The sequence below is a fragment of the Anomaloglossus baeobatrachus genome, chromosome 5 (genome assembly GCF_048569485.1).
Source record: "Anomaloglossus baeobatrachus isolate aAnoBae1 chromosome 5, aAnoBae1.hap1, whole genome shotgun sequence".
Lineage (NCBI taxonomy): Eukaryota > Metazoa > Chordata > Amphibia > Anura > Aromobatidae > Anomaloglossus > Anomaloglossus baeobatrachus.
Window position 1 is genome coordinate 415,719,965 of NC_134357.1, and position 19,956 is coordinate 415,739,920.

At 41.1% G+C, this 19,956-nt stretch overlaps 1 protein-coding gene across 5 annotated transcripts in view; it reads right to left on the reverse strand.

The window, feature by feature from the left end:
- The window catches only part of KCNH6 (potassium voltage-gated channel subfamily H member 6), a 410,680-nt gene that overhangs the window by 14,407 nt on the left and 376,317 nt on the right, over positions 1–19,956 (reverse strand). For all 5 annotated transcript variants that reach the window (XM_075350273.1, XM_075350271.1, XM_075350274.1 and 2 more), the window contains exons 5-7: positions 17,678–18,103; positions 7,442–7,841; positions 6,135–6,334 (exon numbers count right to left, since the gene is read on the reverse strand). In XM_075350273.1, coding sequence (XP_075206388.1) covers positions 6,135–6,334; positions 7,442–7,841; positions 17,678–18,103 — 1,026 coding nt within the window. The remainder of the gene's footprint in view (positions 1–6,134; positions 6,335–7,441; positions 7,842–17,677; positions 18,104–19,956) is intronic.

The following is a 19,956-nucleotide window of genomic DNA, read 5'->3' on the forward strand; positions in this document are numbered from 1 at the left end:
CATAGGATAGGGGATAATACTGATTGTTGAGAATCCAACCCCTGAGAGTGCATGTATTCCCGAGATTGGTGCATTGGATACCTGAGAATGGGGCTTTGTAGTTCAAGTCAGGAAATGGCTCCAGAGCCCTGTTGTTGGGATAGCTTGGGTTTCCAGTTGTCGGACCCCCAGTGATCAGCAAGTTATCCCCTTTTAACAAAGGGGCCTGTGGTAGCCTTCGAAGAACTGTGCTTAGGCTTTCATTGGCTATGCTTACAAGTGAGTTCCAGAGAATGACTGTACAGCATAGCCGTCGATTTATCCTTACAGGTACTACAGGGTTATTGTCCTTGGACCTTGGAAGACCCCGGGACACTGCTGCAGCCCCCTTTGCACTAGTGATTAGAGGTGGTGTTAGATACTATCTCCTGATAATATTTTATGACATGTCAGAAAATTTTAAGCCATTTACTTCAAGGTCCATTTATCCTGCACATACCACATTGCCTTTTGGAACAGGCATAAATATATCACTAACCTTTCTGGAACAAAAAAAAAAACATGTTAAGGTTATCCAGTAATACACTTAATTCATGTATATACATTCCCCAAGACAATATCCGCATGCAGACGAAAGCCAAAACACGACAGAAAGACAACATATACTGGACACAGGAGAACAGGTCTAGTCTAACACGGGTACTACACACAGACAGGATTCCTGAAGATGTGGTGGTAGTCCCAATGACTGCGGGATGCTTAGATGTCACCTCCAACCGATCATCTGCATGGTCAACATTGGTGAATGGTTGTAGTCATTTTCCTAATAGATTGTTTCTCACTGCAAAAACTACAATGACCTGGAGGGCACTTACCCGTGACTGTGATACTTACATGAAGAAGTGCTCCCCATTTTTACTCCCTTCAAGAAGACTTATTTGTCAATTATTAATACATCACCATTTTGTTCAATCAGAGAAGCTACAATATACCCTTTAGTGGTTTCTACCTCTGTTTGTTTGAGAACAGTTGTGTATAATCTTTCTTCACCCCGGCATATTTACTTGGGTCTAGAAGACTCAAGTCTAGGCTACTGTTTGCAGAGTCTTTTCCCTGGCTAATAAAACAGTGCCCTTTTACTACCAATCTATTTTTTATTATATAAGGTGGCTATAAACATTAGAGCAAAGTCAGTTGAAGCCACCGATTTTGGTAGGGCATACCTAATATGTATAGGAAATGTTTAGGTTCTCACCCACCAAAGTTTGAGCATGTTGAATTTAAAGAGGACCTTTCACCAACTTTTTCATGTTGAACTAGACACATAAGCATATAATGTCTGCAAAGCGGAATAAAATGCTATTTATTTTAATTTTGCCTCTCCAATGAGGAGATATTAGCAATCAAAATATTTGACACCTAATCATATAACTAAAGATATTTTTTACTGTGGGAGTTTACTTCTTTTCCCTGTATGATGATGACCAATCATAAGAAGGCAGCAACATAGCAGAAAAAGAACACACCCCTACCATAGCTAAGAATTCTTGTGTATAATTAGGAAGTGGTGGGAGATTGCTACAACAGACATAAGTGTGTCTCACCTCAGGATAGGCAGGTTAGACCAGGAGAACACAGCTGTATCATTACATCTCACACACTGAGAAACCTAAGCTATGGTGTGAGCGTGTTCTCTTTCTGCTGTGTTGCTGCCTGCTTATGATTGGTCAACATCATACAGGGAGAAAAAGTGCACACCCCCAGTGAAAAATATCTGATACCACCCACTTGAGCTTAAAGGGTACTTTACACACAACGATATCGCTAACGATATATCGTCGGGGTCACGATGTTCGTGATGTACATCCGGCACTGTTAGCGATATCGTTGTGTGCAACTAAAAGGAACGACGATCAACGATCGCAAAAACGTCAAAAATCGTTGATTGCTGACACGTCGCTCCTTTTCATAATATCGTTGGTGGTGCATATCGCTATGTGTGACACCGCAGGAACGACGAACATCTCCTTACCTGCGTCCACCGGCAATGAAGAAGGAAGGAGGTGGGCGGCATGTTCCGGCCGCTCATCTCTTCCCCTCCTCTGCTATTGGGCGGCCGCTTTGTGACACCGAACGAACTGCCCCCTTAAAGGAGAGATTGTTTGGTGTCTCCAGCGACGTCGCTAAGCAGGTATGTGCGTGTGACGCTGCCGTAGCGATATTATTCGCTACTGCAGCGATCACCCCCATGACGAAACAGCAACGTGGGCGGGTGCTATCGCTAGCAATGTCGCAGCATGTAAAGCACCCTTAAGAAAAGTTAGCTCATTAGGTGAAAAATACTTTGATTGCTAATTTCCCTGCAACATAGAGGCAAAATGAAAAAAAATAAAAATAAATAATAATAATAATTCCATTCTGTAGCCAATATTACATTGTCAGTCCAGTTCATCATGAAATATTTGCTTAAAACTCCTCTTTAAATGCCTGGTTCTTTTGTTCTCAGGGGAGATAAGCAATTACCATAGATGTCTGACAGAGAACCCCCTCATTCAGAGCACAAGGATGCGTGACTGAGCTGAGCATGCATGTGTGTAGGAGTGAATGAGAGGAACAGCTGTCAGTCAACAGCTATTATTTGCTTATGAGCACCTTTGGCCAGCAAGGAACCAGTTTTGATAGCTCTATTGGGAACACTTTGCAAACAGCAGTATATATCTGACCATTCTGAACTCCTGTAAATATACACTGGGTGGAAGATTGTGCTGAATAGTTAGTCTTTAGATGCTGTGGATTAATTTCTTGTCCATTCATTAGGTTAGAAAATGCTTTGATTCTGAAAGAAGGATAGTCAGCTTGAGAGATGGAAAGTAAGAAGAATACTGTTTGTGGGTGAACAATGGGAGTTCTGCTTCATATACTGCAATAAAAAGCCAATTCAGAATCCATCATAGTAAGAAAATGCAAATTTTATGAACCCAAGTGTTGATTCCTCTCCGTTTAGAAGGAATTATATCTCCATAAACCTCAGTGCTATGCTAATCCCATCTTCATCGATGGATATTGTCAGAGATTGCTTGTAATAATTGGTACTTTTACAATTTATTGCTGATTAAAAGCCATGCTTGAGATAGTAACACTTTCTTTTGATAACAGCTTGTAATTTAACCAAGCATGCTAAATACGAGATCTAAGAAATAGTTTAATCAAAAAACATATATATTTTGTTAAAGGATAACAGCTTGTTGCCTAGGTGTTCAGCCACCGCTGCTGTTTAGTTTGTAAGCACTATACTGATACTGAGATTAGGAGGCAACAACATGCCCCAGGCAGGGATCCTGGTCAGCCACAAAACACTAGCCCAATTAAAAATAGCTTGTAAGCACTGTGCATGTTCTGTTGTCTAGCAGTGGTGGTCAGTTTCCAAGACAACGAGCTGTAAACAGAAGAAAAGTGTTAATATCTCAAGAACAGCTAAAATTTTAACATTTTAAATACTAATTTGCAAAATTGCTTGTACTTGCAAGCACTATCCAACAGTACCAGTATTATTATGATGGAAATAACCTTTCAAAGGTGATGTGATGTGCCTAAAGGTGGAGATAAAGTGAGAAATGGGAATGCAAGGGAGCCTAGAATGGCAAAATAGGGACATTCTCCTCATTGGATTGGTGGGGTCCAATAGGTGGATATGCTATAAATGAATCACTTTTTTATGTGGTTGTGTTTTCAGAATATAGAGAACAATCTAGAGAACATGATTGTCTGATATGCCATAGAAGCTTGTGAGAAAATCTGTTTGTGAACCAGGGACCATGTCAATCAGCTGATCACTGGGGGTCTGGCTGCAGAAACCTCAAGTGGTCAAATTTTGGACATCGTTGTAGATAGATGTACACTTTAGTGAAAATCCCCATTAAGCAGATCTGTTACCAGATTTCTCAATACAAACTGCATTACTTTTTAACTAGCTTTAATGATGGAAAAATATTAAAAGTTATGGCTCCTTGAAAAAAGGGAGGAAAAATTGAACGTGCCCAAAAAAATGAAAATTGGCTGACAATATATGTAGTTTGTGTCGTGAAATCAGTCAACATTTCTGCTTTAACTCATAGAGATGAGCAATTAGTTTGGCCCCACCTTAGTCCAGTGGCCACGTCAGTAGTCCATGACGCACATGTGACGTTGTACATGGTCTACTAATCAGAAGGGAGACCGGGGATGCCAAGGGATAGGATGAGGTTCACAGGGCTCCTGTCTGGCAGCCATTGACTACTGATGTAGCAGGAGCAAGGTCCTGTGAATCGATTCTTTCATCTCTACTACGCATGTTATATTTCCACTATGTTTCTGGAATGACATCACTTGTTACTATTCTTCTAAGCTACAAATAATACTTGTCTTAGAATAATTGATATCTATTAGAAACAAAAGATAAATGTTTTATCAAAGCGTCCAGGAGGTGAAGCAGCCTCTTCTCTTGATAAAGTGGCACAGTTCCAAAATCACATAGTGAACCATAAGATAACGCATCAGAGAGTGATGTGTTGTTTCTCCATGCACTGAGCGTAACAAAATAATTATAAGGATAATTAAAATGGAGCTAGCCTGTTTTATTTGCCGCCATATTTCTGCTCGGCCTGTCATCACTGCAGACATTCTATAAAATATAGGATTATTTACTAGTCTCTCGAAGCCGCAGAGCTGGGAGATTTACTGGATACAAGTTGTATATTCTCCATGGGATTAATTCAGCTACAGTGAGAACTTTATTTCTTTACTGGAGCAATGACTTGAATAGTAATCAACTAGACTTCAAGCCAACTCAACTAGAATCCATCTAAACAGGAAAGGCAAGTGCAGAGGCCAAGTATGTAGATTCCAACATACTAGTAAGGACTATATAGACTGTACATACGTAGGAATAGAGTATGACAAAACTTACTAAATGGATACTACAAATAAACTCCACCTAAACAATATTTTTGACTGTTCATACGTTGAATAATCTTACGTGTGTGGTGCTGATCTTAGGTGTCCTGACTCAAGAGGGCTTCTTTCCGGACATGTTTTGATTCAAAGCGACCTTCCAGTTGAAACCTAAAATTTCCTTGTACATGTCAGATTTATAGTGACAAGAGATGAGCAAACCTGAACTTTAAAAAAAAAATAAATCAGAGTTCGAGTGTTCTACACATGCAAACCACCCAAGCGAGCAGGTATACTTGGTTGGCCCAGTACAAGCAGCTTGCAGTGTTTTAATGGCTTGCACCGGGGGTAAAATCAGCATTAACAGATGTAGTGTGTTCCCCCCCCCCAAAAAAAAATGAAAAAACCCACCCTGTCTCAACCCGGAAGTGTTCTGTTTTTGGCTGTCTGTATGTGGGCGGAGAGCAAAATTGCTCAATCAGTGACTTCTAATGAAGTTCATGTCAGGCTTGGGAAACAGAACTTTATCTCAAGTCTGGCTGAACCTGCAGAACCCAAACTTCCATGTGTCTGCTCATCTCTAATAGTGAACATATCCGGTGTGTTCCCGATGAAGCATCCTGCTGCCAAGTCCTCTGTGCTAACTCCTTCTGCTCTTCTTTCAGTTATGACCTCATGGAACTTGGGTCTATCCAAGGGCAGTGGAGGGGGCGGCGGTGCATCTTTAACTATTATGCTCTCTCTGACACTACTTTGAGTCAAGATGGCCATTTTGAACAAGAATATCAAAGGGCCAAAGTGGAGGAATTGTGGCAGGACACTTCATAAATACAGAACCAGAAATGTTCACTAATCAGTACATGTGCCACCCATGTATAATGAAATTTTAAGTTTCAGCATCACTTTAATACCTGGGTCAAAAAAGAAAGTCACCAAAGACAACAGCATTCCCATAATGTCAGATCTTTGCGCCTAGTGATTTCGAGTGTAGTTTCTCAATATGAAGAATCTAGCAAAGAGCAGCATAAATCTCAGCTTTATGAACCTTTCTTGATAGGGAATAGTGAAAGCGCTTACTCCAGTCAAGCCTGAGATGTCCTTTAAAAGTGGTAAAATATCTTCCTAGCACCACTTTTTTTTTCCAACTGTGTGTAAGTCCGCTGTGAAGACCAAACTTCTAAAAATAATTTTTTGGTTATGTAAGAATTAGACAGTAATATACTCACCGCGTTCATATCGATGCCATTGGTGTAGGACCAAGCATGTTGGAAATACTCTTCCAGTCGTTGTCTCAGTGGGTTGGGGATCTGATGGAAGCGGATAAACTCTTTCACACGTAACATCTGGGTGTGGTATCGGGCAGTGCCAGAGTACAAACGCTGGATAATGGCCGAGACATTGCCAAAGATACTGGCATACATGAGGGCTGAGAGAGACAAACATAAGAGGTGTAATATTCAGGAATACAGAAATCAGCTTAGGAACTAATATGTATACATATCCCACTAATCTGCCCAAAACTGAGCACACAAGGGCCTGGGCCAGGTGCTCTGCCTACACCATGTTTGGTGTTACATCTACATTCGTCTGAGATGCTATTTTTTGGGCATCACCACATTCAGAAAGACATAACTCCTCTAATTTTTTTGTCCCATTAGGGGACATTAGATACAATTTGCTGAACATTTCTATAATGCTTCAATATATTAAAGCATTTTTGGCGCTTATTCTGTGTCTTTGGCCTAATAAGTGTACAACTATGGTAGGCTTGAGAGATTTATTAGGCCTCAGCACCATGCCAACCCATCAACGATCATGCCTTAGGGCTCATTCAGACATGAATTTTTATAAATATTTTTCACACATAAAACTCATACCTATCATAATCTATGGGTCTGTTCACATGTCCATGTAGTTTTGTAGATAGATTGGTTGACACAAAATTTTGGAGACATGTCTGATTGTGATCTGAGTAACAGATTAAAACTCCCCAATGCAAGTCTATGGGTCCTTGAAAAAAACAGGACAGCACTTGGATGCCATCCGTGTGCTGTGTTTTCACAGAATGATAGGAAACTTTTTAGCAACGCAATACTTTTTTTTCCTGCTGTTGATCATCGCAGGGCTCCAACAGTGATCACACAGGCACAGCTTTATGGGGCATGCTGTGGCAGGCATTTACATCATTTTGGGGTTAAGATGTTGTATGACAAAAGCATGGCTGCTTTTTCCAAAATTAATACCGCATTTCTTGTTTAAGTGATTGGGGCTAAAATGCTATACCACAAACAGGTCATGGCAATGGGATGCACATAGGTATTCTGTGGTTATTGTGGTATTAGTTTGCACTGTATCATATAATAGACTCGCAATGGATATAACCCCAATCTGCTAAAACTGCTTGAACTGATTCCCATAATTCAGATCGGAACAGAAACAAGTGATAACTTTGAAATGCCACAAGATACGACCAGATGGCTATATCTACGCTCCAGTATCCATCTGGAAATTAAGATTTTCATCTGTTGCTTACCTCCAATCAGCATGACACATATAGAAAAGATCTTCTCTGAGTTGGTGTTTGGGGAGACATTTCCGAATCCGACACTGGTAAGACTGCTGAATGTGAAGTACAGAGCTGTTACATATTTGTCCTTGATGGAAGGTCCTGAAGCCACATCAGTGTCATTATAGCTTTTGCCAATTTGGTTGGCCAGATTATCCAGCCAACCAATTTTGTGCTCCATGTACGGTCTCTCTACGTTGCCAATAGCATACCAGATGCATGCAAGCCAGTGGGCTATGAGGGCAAAGGTGCACATGAGAAGGAATAAGACGGCAGCTCCATATTCAGAATACCGGTCCAGCTTCCTGGCGACACGCACTAAACGCAGCAGACGTGCTGTCTTCAGAAGGCCGATCAGAGTGGTTGTCTGTAAGAAAAAAAAATAAATCAACATGTTATATGTCCTTATCTAGAAGCAAAGCACAACAGTCTCTATCAAAAGATTAACATTAGCTAAGTTATTGATGGAATTCGAACCTCCCACTCCAGTCTTCAAGATTTCTCACGAGCTGCGACAATTATCTGGAACACACTACCTAGAACAATTTGATTAATTCCCAACATCCACATCTTTAAGCGGGCCCTAAAAATGCATTTCTTCCAACTAGCCCATCACCTCACTGCCCCGATCTAATCTAGTCCCTTTCTGCCCTTCAACAAATTTACTTCCAATTCTTGTCCCCTGTATCTTCTGGTTGCATTCCTCTCCATGTACTTTTTTACACTCTGTATGTATAAATTCTGGCTGATGACCGTCTTTGCAGCTGGTTTTGAATCCCCTATTAAATCAATGGCTGGACCATATAGAACAAGCTTTTCTCTCCCCCCATTCACCTATTGTGCACCCCCTATTTTCTCATAAACTGTAAGCTTATGAGCTGGGCCCTCGCTCCTCCTGGTATCTGAATTTTGTTATTTTGTACTGTCTCATATTGTCTGTACATGTCCCCTCTGAATTGTAAAGCGCTGTGGAATATATTATATATATATATATATATATAGATCTATTATGTAGATATATTATATCTATAGAAATAAAAAATATTATTATTATTATCATGGCATCAGGGCTAGCTTTAGACAAAGTGGGCCCTGGACAGAAGTTTAAATTAGGGCCCTAAATGCTAACATATTGCACCATCGCCCTTAAACATTTAGACTACATTTATATGCATTAGTTCAGACTGTTAAATGAGCGCGATCGACACTACTGAAGTTGTTCGACACTTGTTTCTGATGATTCTCAGAGTTTTTTATTTACCATGTGAACTATATGGTAAAACGGACCTCACAAGATGATTACTCAGGTCAGTACAAGTACGGCGATACCAAACATATACTGTATATATAGAATTATAATATATATATATATATATATATACATACATATATATATATATATATATTACACACAGTGCCTTGCGAAAGTATTCAGCCCCCTTGAATTTTTCAACTTTTTCCTACATTTCAGGCTTCAAACATAAGCATAAAAAAATTAAAATTTTATGGTGAAGAATCAAGAACAAGTGGGACACAATTGTGAAGTTGAATGAAATGTATTGCTTATTTTAAACTTTTATAAAAAATAATAAACTGAAAATTGGGGCGTGCAATATTATTCGGCCTCTTTAAGTTAATACTTTGTAGCGCCACCTTTTGCTGCGATTACAGCTGCAAGTCGCTTGGGGTATGTGTCTATCAGTTTTGCACATCGAGAGACTGAAATTCTTGCCCATTCTTCCTTTACAAATAGCTGGAGCTGAGTGAGGTTGGATGGAGAGCGTTTGTGAACAGCAGTTTTCAGCTCTTTCCACAGATTCTCGATTGGAACCATTCCATTGTAGATTTTGCTTTATGTTTGGGATCATTGTCTTGTTGGAAGACAAATCTCCATCCCAGTCTCAGGTCTTTTGCAGACTCCAATAGGTTTTCTTCAAGAATGGTCCTGTATTTGGCTCCATCCATTTTCCAATCAAATTTAACCATCTTCCCTGTCCCTGCTGAAGAAAAGCAAGCCCAAATCATGATGCTGCCACCACCATGTTTGACAGTGGGGATGGTGTGTTCAGGGTGATGAGCTGTGTTGCTTTTATGCCAAATATATCGTTGGCATTGTGCCCAAATAGTTTGATTTTGGTTTCATCTGATCAGAGCACCTTCTTCCACATGTTTGGTGTGTCTTCCAGGTGGCTTGTGGCAAACTTTAAACAACAGTTTTTATGGATATCTTTGAGAAATGGCTTTCTTCTTGCCACTCTTCCATAAAGGCCAGATTTGTGCAGTGTATGACTAATTGCTGTCCTATGGACAGACTCTCCCACCTCAGCTGTAGATCTCTGCAGTTCATCCAGAGTGATCATGGGCCTCTTGGCTACATCTCTGATCAGTCTTCTCCTTGTTTGAGATGAAAGTTTGGATGGACGGCCGGGTCTTGGTAGATTTGCAGTGGTATGATACTCCTTCCATTTCAATATGATTGCTTGCACAGTGCTCCTTGGGATGTTTAAAGTTGTGGAAATCTTTTTGTAACCAAATCCGGTTTTAAACTTCTCCACAACAGTATCACGGACCTGCCTGTTGTGTTCCTTGGGCTTCACGATGCTCTCTGTGCTTTAAACAGAACACTGAGACTATCACAGAGCAGGTGCATTAATACGGAGACTTCATTACACACAGGTGGATTATGTTTCTCATCATCAGTCATTTAGGAGAACATTGGATTATTCAGAGATCCTCAATGAACTTCTGGAGTGAGATTGCTGCACTGAAAGTAAGGGGGCTGAATAATATTGCACTCCCCACTTTTCAGTTTATTATTTTTTACAAAAGTGTAAAACAAGCAATACATTCCGTTTAACTTCACAATTGTGTCCCACTTGTTGATTTTTCACCATAAAATTAAATTTTTTATCTTTGTTTGAAGCCTGAAATGTGGGAAAAGGTTGAAAAATTCAAGGGGACAAAATGCTTTTGCAAGGCACTATATATATATATATATATATATATATATATATATATACAGTTAGGTCCAGAAATATTTGGACAGTGACACAAGTTTTGTTATTTTAGCTGTTTACAAAAACATGTTCAGAAATACAATTATATATATAATATGGGCTGAAAGTGCACACTCCCAGCTGCAATATAAGAGTTTTCACATCCAAATCGGAGAAAGGGTTTAGGAATCATAGCTCTGTAATGCATAGCCTCCTCTTTTTCAAGGGACCAAAAGTAATTGGACAAGGGACTCTAAGGGCTGCAATTAACTCTGAAGGCGTCTCCCTCGTTAACCTGCAATCAATGACGTAGTTAAAAGGTCTGGGGTTGATTACAGGTGTGTGGTTTTGCATTTGGAAGCTGTTGCTGTGACCAGACAACATGCGGTCTAAGGAACTCTCAATTAAGGTGAAGCAGAACATCCTGAGGCTGAAAAAAAAGAAAAAATCCATCAGAGAGAAAGCAGACATGCTTGGAGTAGCAAAATCAACAGTCGGGTACATTCTGAGAAAAAAGGAATTGACTGGTGAGCTTGGGAACTCAAAAAGGCCTGGGCGTCCACGGATGACAACAGTGGTGGATGATCGCCGCATACTTTCTTTGGTGAAGAAGAACCCGTTCACAACATCAACTGAAGTCCAGAACACTCTCAGTGAAGTAGGTGTATCTGTCTCTAAGTCAACAGTAAAGAGAAGACTCCATGAAAGTAAATACAAAGGGTTCACATCTAGATGCAAACCATTCATCAATTCCAAAAATAGACAGGCCAGAGTTAAATTTGCTGAAAAACACCTCATGAAGCCAGCTCAGTTCTGGAAAAGTATTCTATGGACAGATGAGACAAAGATCAACCTGTACCAGAATGATGGGAAGAAAAAAGTTTGGAGAAGAAAGGGAACGGCACATGATTCAAGGCACACCACATCCTTTGTAAAACATGGTGGAGGCAACGTGATGGCATGGGCATGCATGGCTTTCAATGGCACTGGGTCACTTGTGTCTATTGATGACATAACAGCAGACAAGAGTAGCCGGATGAATTCTGAAGTGTACCGGGATATACTTTCAGCCCAGATTCAGCCAAATGCCGCAAAGTTGATCGGACGGCGCTTCATAGTACAGATGGACAATGACCCCAAGCATACAGCCAAAGCTACCCAGGAGTTCATGAGTGCAAAAAAGTGGAACATTCTGCAATGGCCAAGTCAATCACCAGATCTTAACCCAATTGAGCATGCATTTCACTTGCTCAAATCCAGACGTAAGACGGAAAGACCCACAAACAAGCAAGACCTGAAGGCTGCGGCTGTAAAGGCCTGGCAAAGCATTAAGAAGGAGGAAACCCAGCGTTTGGTGATGTCCATGGGTTCCAGACTTAAGGCAGTGATTGCCTCCAAAGGATTCGCAACAAAATATTGAAAATAAAAATATTTTGTTTGGGTTTGGTTTATTTGTCCAATTACTTTTGACCTCCTAAAATGTGGAGTGTTTGCAAAGAAATGTGTACAATTCCTACAATTTCTATCAGATATTTTTGTTCAAACCTTCAAATTAAACGTTACAATCTGCACTTGAATTCTGTTGTAGAGGTTTCATTTCAAATCCAATGTGGTGGCATGCAGAGCCCAACTCGCGAAAATTGGGTCACTGTCCAAATATTTCTGGACCTAACTGTATATATGCACACAGTGTGTATATATATGTATATATATATATATATATATATATATATATATATATATATATATATACAACAGTATAGATCAAAAGTTTGGACACACCTTCTCATTCACACAGTTTTCTTTATTTTCATGACACTGAAAATTGTAGATTGACATTGAAGGCATCAAAACTATGAATTAACACATGTGGAATGCAATACTTAACAAAAAAGTGTGAAACAACTGATAATATGTCTTATATTCTAGGTTCTTCAAAGTAGCCACCTTTTGCTTTGATTACTGCTTTGCACACTCTTGGCATTCTCTTGATGAGCTTCAAGGGGTAGTCACCAGAAATGGTCTTCCAACAGTCTTGAAGGAGTTCCCAGAGATGCTTAGCACTTGTTGGCCCTTTTGCCTTCACTCTGCGGTCCAGCTCACCCCAAACCATCTCAATTGGGTTCAGGTCTGGTGACTGTGGAGGCCAGGTCATCTGGCGTAGCACCCCATCACGCTCCTTCTTAGTCAAATAACCCTTACACAGCCTGGAGGTGTGTTTGGGGTCAATGTCCTGTTGAAAAATAAATGATGCTCCAACTAAATGCAAACCGAATGGAATAGCATGCCGCTGCAAGATGCTATGGTAGCCATGCTGGTTCAGTATGCCTTCAATTATGAATAAAACCCCAACAGTGTCACCAGCAAAGCACCCTCACACCATCACACCTCCTCCTCCATTCTTCACGGTGGGAACTAGGCATGTACAGTCCATCCGTTCACCTTTTCTGCGTCGCACAGACATGGTGGTTGTATACAAAGATCTCAAATTTGGACTCATCAGACCAAAGCACAGATTTCCACTGGTCTAATGTCCATTCCTTGTGTTCTTTAGCCCAAACAAGTCTCTTCTGCTTGTTGCCTGTCCTTAGCAGTGGTTTCCTAGCAGCTATTTTACCATGAAGGCCTGCTGCACAAAGTCTCCTCTTAACAGTTGTTAACACTTGATAAGTTGTGTCTGCTGCTAGAACTCTGTGTGGCATTGACCTGGTCTCTAATCTGAGCTGCTGTTAACCTGTGATTTCTGAGGCTGGTGACTCGGACAAACTTATCCTCCGCAGCAGAGGTGACTCTTGGTCTTCCTTTCCTGGGGCGGTCCTCATGTGAGCCAGTTTCTTTGTAGTGTTTGATGGTTTTTGCCACTGCACTTGGGGACACTTTCAAAGTTTTCCCAATTTTTCGGACTGACTGACCTTCATTTCTTAAAGTAATGATGGTCACCCATTTTTCTTTACTTAGCTGCTTTTTTCTTGCCATAATACCATAATACAAATTCTAACAGTCTATTCAGTAGGACTATCAGCTGTGTATCCACCAGACTTCTGCACAACATAACTGATGGTCTCAACCCCATTTATAAGGCAAGAAATCCCACTTATTAAACCTGACAAGGCACACCTGTGAAGTCAATACATAGATTCAGTTGTTTCACACTTTTTCATTCCACATGTGTTAATTCATAGTTTTGATGCCTTCAATGTGAATCTACAATTTTCAGAGTCATGAAAATAAAGAAAGCTCTTTGAATGAGAAGATGTGTCCAAACGTATGGTCTATACTATGTATATGTATATATATATATATATATATATATATATATATATATATATATATATATATATATATACAGCTCTGGCAAAAATTAAAAGACCACTGCAAAATTGTCAGTTTTTCTGATTTCTCTTTATAAGTATTTTTGAGTAAATTGTTCATTTATTCTATAAACTACTGACAACATGACTCCGAATTTCCAAGCAATAAATTTTGTATTTATTTTCTGAAAATGAGAAATGGTCAAAATAACAAAAAAAATGCATTGCTTTCAGAAATCAAATAATGCAAAGAAAACAGGTTCATAATAATTTAGAAACAACAATACTAATGTTTTAACTCAGGAAGAGTTCAGAAATCAACATTTTGTGGAATAGCCATGATTTTTAATCACAGCTATCACAGCTTTCATGCATCTTGGCATGCTTTCCATCAGTCTTTCACACTGCTTTTGGGTGACCTAATGCCAGTCCTGGTGCAAAAATGTAAGCAGTTCTTCTTTGTTTGATGGCTTGTGACTATCCATATTCCTCTTGACTACATTCCAGAGGTTTTCAATGGGGTTTAGGTCTAGAGATTGGGCTGCTCATGACAGTTACCTACAAGAGGAATGGCAAAGGCAGCTAGGGTGAAATGCACGGCAAGAACAGTTCACAACAGGCTCCTAGAGGCAGGGCTTAAGTCATGTAAAGCTAGAAAAAAAGCCTATCAATGAGAAGCAAAGGAGAGCCAGGCTGAGGTTTGCCAAAGACCATAAGGATTGGACCATAGCGGACTGGGGTAAGGTAATCTTCTCCGATGAGTCTAATTTTCAGCTTTGCCAAACACCTGGTCGTCTAATGGTTAGACGGAGACCTGGAGAGGCGTACAAGCCACGGTGTCTTGCAGCCACTGTGAAACTTGGTGGAGGATCGGTGATGATCTGGGGATGCTTCAGCAAGGCTGGAATTGGGCAGATTAAACTTTGCGAAGTACGAAAGACTCAAGCCGCATACAAGGTTATCCTGGAAAAACAGTTGCTTCCTTCTGCTCACTTTTCTCCAACTTTGAGGACTGTTTTTTTCCAGCAGGACAATGCGCCATGCCACACAGCTAGGTCTTTCAATATGTGGATGAAGGACCACCACATCAAAACTCTGGGCTGGCCATGACAATCTCCAGACCTGAACCCCATTGAACACCTCTGGAATGTAATCAAGAGGAAGATGGATAGTCACAAGCCTTCAAACAAAGAAGAACTGCTTACATTTTTGCACCGTGGCATAAGGTCACCAAAAAAAATGTGAAAGACTGGTGGAAAGCATGCCAAGACACATGAAAGCTGTGATTAAAAATCATATTTATTCCACACAATATTGATTTCTGAACTCCTCATGAGTTAAAACATTAGTATTGTTTCTACATGATTTACAAACTTGTTTTCTTTGCATTATTTGAGGTCTGAAAGCAATGCAATTTTTTGTTATTTTGACAATTTCTCATTTTCAGAAAATAAATACAAAATTTATTGCTTGGAAATTCGGAGACATGTTGTCAGTAGTTTATAGAATAAAATAACAATTTACATTTTACTCAAAAATATACCTATTAATAAGAGAAAAATGAGAAAAACTGCCAATTTTGCAATGGTCTCTTAATTTTTGCCAGAGCCACATGTAACATATAGGTACTAGGTTATCAAGCAAGCTTGCCTTTGTATTGTGCATTATTCTTATGGGTTGCAACTCACCAACCTTAGCTTTTACTTGACATCTGTCTTTAATTTATGGTGGGAAAAATTATTGGGGACTTTCTCTACCATCTGTATATGTCCATAATAACGGCGCTGGACATCTTCCTCTGTCTTACCTCTTTGGCATACAATTAGGCTTCCATGTACTTGTCTATAATAACGCCGCTGGACATATCATGGTTCCCTATCATAGTCACTGGTATCGAATCCTATATTATTATTTTATTGGTGCAGCATTAGCTCATTGTTATTCCTCTGTATTTAGCTGTATATGTTCAATTTTTTCGTGTGATTTACTTTAGCCCAGTGCACACACTTATTCCAGCACTTTCTAAACATTTAGCTGTATGCATTGATATTAGCTGCTATTACCTTGCAGTGGGTTGGTTGCCAGCAGCGGTAACATCATGCATGCGCCGGTATTTGCAGTAACACTGAGCTCTTGGTCCGTAGATATGGACGCCTTTAAGAGCTTAACTTTACTACGCATGACTGACTGGACGCTAGCTGCGTGATCCTTGATAGGTCTGTTTAATTAACTAATTAAGATTTATCTTTTATGAAGTGCACGTTTGTGCTTACATACAATTCCCCTGATGAAGCTGTCTCCAGACGGCGATACGCATGGGGTCTCCCTCACCTGACACCCCGGTTGCGGTAGGCACTTTCATATTGTAACCTATTACGCTCTTCTCACCTACCTTTACTCCCATTTGTTACTGCTTTGCAGCTCACTAGTGGTGACTTATCTCCATAGTGCTATATTTTTATGTGGAAAGTAATATGTAGCCCATTTATAGGCTACAATGGCCCCTCGTGTTTGGCTTAGTTCCTTTCATATATGATCTCTCACAGGACTTATAAGGTCGCACAGCTTGACATTACTATCCCATGTCATCAAAGTTATGCATACCGGTATACATTATTGTGTTGGTTTCACTTTCATTGTTTGACTGGGTCTCATCCTTTTGTCAGTTTATGTATTTCCATGCCTGTGGGACTTGCAGGTGATTATACCCTAACTTTCTCAGATTGCTATGGTGTATTTGTTTTCATTCCTTTTACTTTTGATCTTGTGTATGTTTTTTCAATAAAATATTATTCAGATTTTTTGGTGTGCACATCATATATGCATGGCCCTTTTTTTCTACGCGTATCTCCTACTTGCCACCATGCATGATGGAGCACCCTTCATTAATTTGTAGCAAATTAACATAGGCTGTGCACTCACTACACTCAGATTAGTCACTGCTAGAGAGGGAATTCACTGTACCTGTTAGGCCTCTTTCACACGTCAGTGAAAAACATATGTTTTTCCCTGACGTGATAAAGGTGCGTATGTCCCTCTGTGTGCCGTGATTTTGCACACGTGTGATCTCCATGTGCTATCCGTGATACTACATGGAGATTAGCCACTTATACTCACCTGTTCATGCTCCTGCTCTCCGTGGTGCTGAAGTCTCCAGCGATACTGTGTTAGGCCGCCGCTGTCTCACCGCTGCAGCTACGCAGCTGCTTCCCGGTCGGCTGTGTAGTGTATATATATGAGCATAATTAGCCGGCCTGGAATCAGCAGACAGCAGCAGCTAAAGACAGCATCGCTGGAGACGGGTGAGTTTAAAAAGCTTTTTATTTTAAATGTACATGTTTTTCTGGTACATGTTTCACGGATCACACCACTGTGTGGTCTATGGGACATCAGTGATGCCAGAAAAAAACAGAGCTGACTCCGTGCAGAACACACTGACACGCGTGTGTGCTGCACGGATACACGTCATTGTGAAATCACTGATGTGTGCGCAGACCCATTGATTTTAATGGGTCTGCATATGTCCGTGATTCTGGTATGTATAAAAACTGCAACATACGTACTAAAATCACTGACGTGTGAAGGGGGCCTTAATGTATGCTTCGACAAAATGACAGCTGGCCTGTGGACAGCCAAAAAGAAGGACTACTCCCTCTTTAGTGGATTCGGCTGAGCCATGTATTACTTATTACAATCGTTGCCAAAAAATGTGGCTGCAACAAAAAAAGTGTGGTTGGTCACAACTTTCACTGACCATCAGGGGTTACAGGAGCTGGACTTGTGGCAATCAACTGATCATTGTATGACATTATTGACCTCGCTCTATTTTATGAATTTTCCTTGGTGGAAAACTTTACATTACATTTTTTTGCTTTAATTTCATAATGTTTTCTTACCTCGTCTGAACCTGTTCTATAGATAAGAAGATCAAATGGAATTGCTGCCACCATATCTATAAGGAACCAGCCTTTAAAATAATGGATGGCGATCTTGGCAGGGTGGCTAACCACCTCATCATTTGTGTTGACGTAGGTGGTGCGGAAGTTGATGATAATATCTACAATAAACATTATGTCCACTATCAGGTCCACGATGTCGAGGGGGTTGCAGGAATAGCCACATTCCCAAGTTCTTTCTTCGTCCTGGTCGTTCAACAGAAAGGCTGCCGAATATGGAGTAAAGATGGCAGTGTAGATGACCAGCAGCAAGATTAACCAGTCCCACACTGCTTTGAAAGGGCTGTAATGGAGGATGGTCCATCGGTGTATCCGCGGTGCCTGCAGCTTGTACTCTGGCAACACGTCTGCCCCCAGGGAAAGGACCTGTGGGGGATAAGAGGACAACTATTGAGCATATGCTTAATGCTACTTTGTGATTCATCATCACCTATCACATGCACAGATGTGAGAGAACACACATCACAGAACTACAGGAATATAAATGTAGATTACACAGCTATACGTCTGTGCGAAACTAGAACTATTCATGGAGACTGATTTGTTCTTCTCTTGCCATAATCTGTTCACTATCAATACTTAAAGGGTTATTCTCACGTTATAAAAAGGTATAGTCAGATAGACAACATTAAGCTATGCAAGATTGCAATTAACCTGCTTTTTTCTAAGTAGCACTGTTCTTCTAGTATCTGCGTTTTAGTCTTCTGTTGTGTACAGCTCATTGCCTAGGTTCCCGGCCACCGCTGTTCTCTTGGAGCAGTGGCTGAACATGTGCAGTTCCTACATTATAGCTTTAAACTGAGGCTAGTGGGCATATCTGGAGCAATAATTCATGTTGGCTTCTGATCCCTGCCACCTCTGTCCAGCCCTATTCATTTATAGAACTGTTCGTGGGCATGGACAGTAACCCAGGAGCAGTTATATAGAACAGTTCACCTCCTTCTATATGATGGCACTCTCCATTTGTCAAAGCACTGGGTTTGTACTGTCCAAAGCAACACCCACCACACTGTTGAAACCCTGTGATCACCGTCATGACCCTTCTCCCCACTATAAAAAATTTGCGACCGCATACTTCTCATGTTTGCACTACACAGCATAAGACATCTTGCCATGACCGACGATTCACATTTCCACTGAATCTGATGCAAGGAGCAAACAAGACAGTCTCACATACAGTCATGACCAAAAGTGTTGGCACCCTGGAAATTGTTACAGAAAATGAAGTATTTTTCACAAAGAATTACTGCAAATATACATGTTTTGTGATACATATGTTTATTTCTCTAGTCCCTTCCACGACAGCATAAGAGGTTGTCTCTCCATGCCCTAATTGGGACAGGAAGCACAAGAGAGGATAAAAGGACCCTCCCACCTCCCATAGCCAGTGTGTTTCCTGTCCCCATGGGGCATGGAGAGGTTTATTTTTTTCTCCTATGCTGTGGTGGCCGGCGAACTGCAGTATATGTATTTTATTTTTTCCCTACCTTAGCCGTGCAGTATCGGTCGGGCCTTCGCCGCTCCTCCCATACTGTTCCCTCACCCTGTGTGGGACCGCTGCTCCAGCCTTCCGGAGCTCCTCTGGGGTGATGCGGGCTGTGTAGCTCCCCGGCCGGCGTCCTCCCTGAGCCGCCGGCCGCCTCCTGTATGCACGCTGCAGTGCGACCCGGAAGTGCTACCGCGGGCGGGACTTCCGGTCTCGCGACCTTCCGGTATGGGCACTTCCGGTCGCGGAGGCAGAGTGACGGACACGCCGTCGCTTCCACGGCCTGTCAAGGACCTGATGCGGGAGGCGGGGAACGTTCCCTGTCACTGGGGGGGGCAGGCCCTTCTGCATAAAGGCCACCCTGAAGACTTCAGAATCATGGTAAGGACTTCTACTGTGCTCCCTGACATGTCTTCCCCTGCATCTGCATCTACAGAGCCCAGTGTTCCCCCTGCCACAGGGAGGCTCTGTGCGCACTAGGCTGTTTTGCCCGCGGATTTACCCGCGGATTTGCTGCAGAAATTTCTTGAGAAATGTCTGCAATCTTTGTGCAGACATTTCCCAGCAAATCCTATGAGAAAAAAAAATAGCTGTGCGCACTGTGCGGATTTTTCTCAAGAAATTTCCTTGAGAAAATTTTCTCGAGAAACTTTCTTGAGAAAATGAGCATGTCCATTATTTTCCGCAGGTACCTGCGGTATACCCCCGAAATTTCACTCCATTCACTGTAATG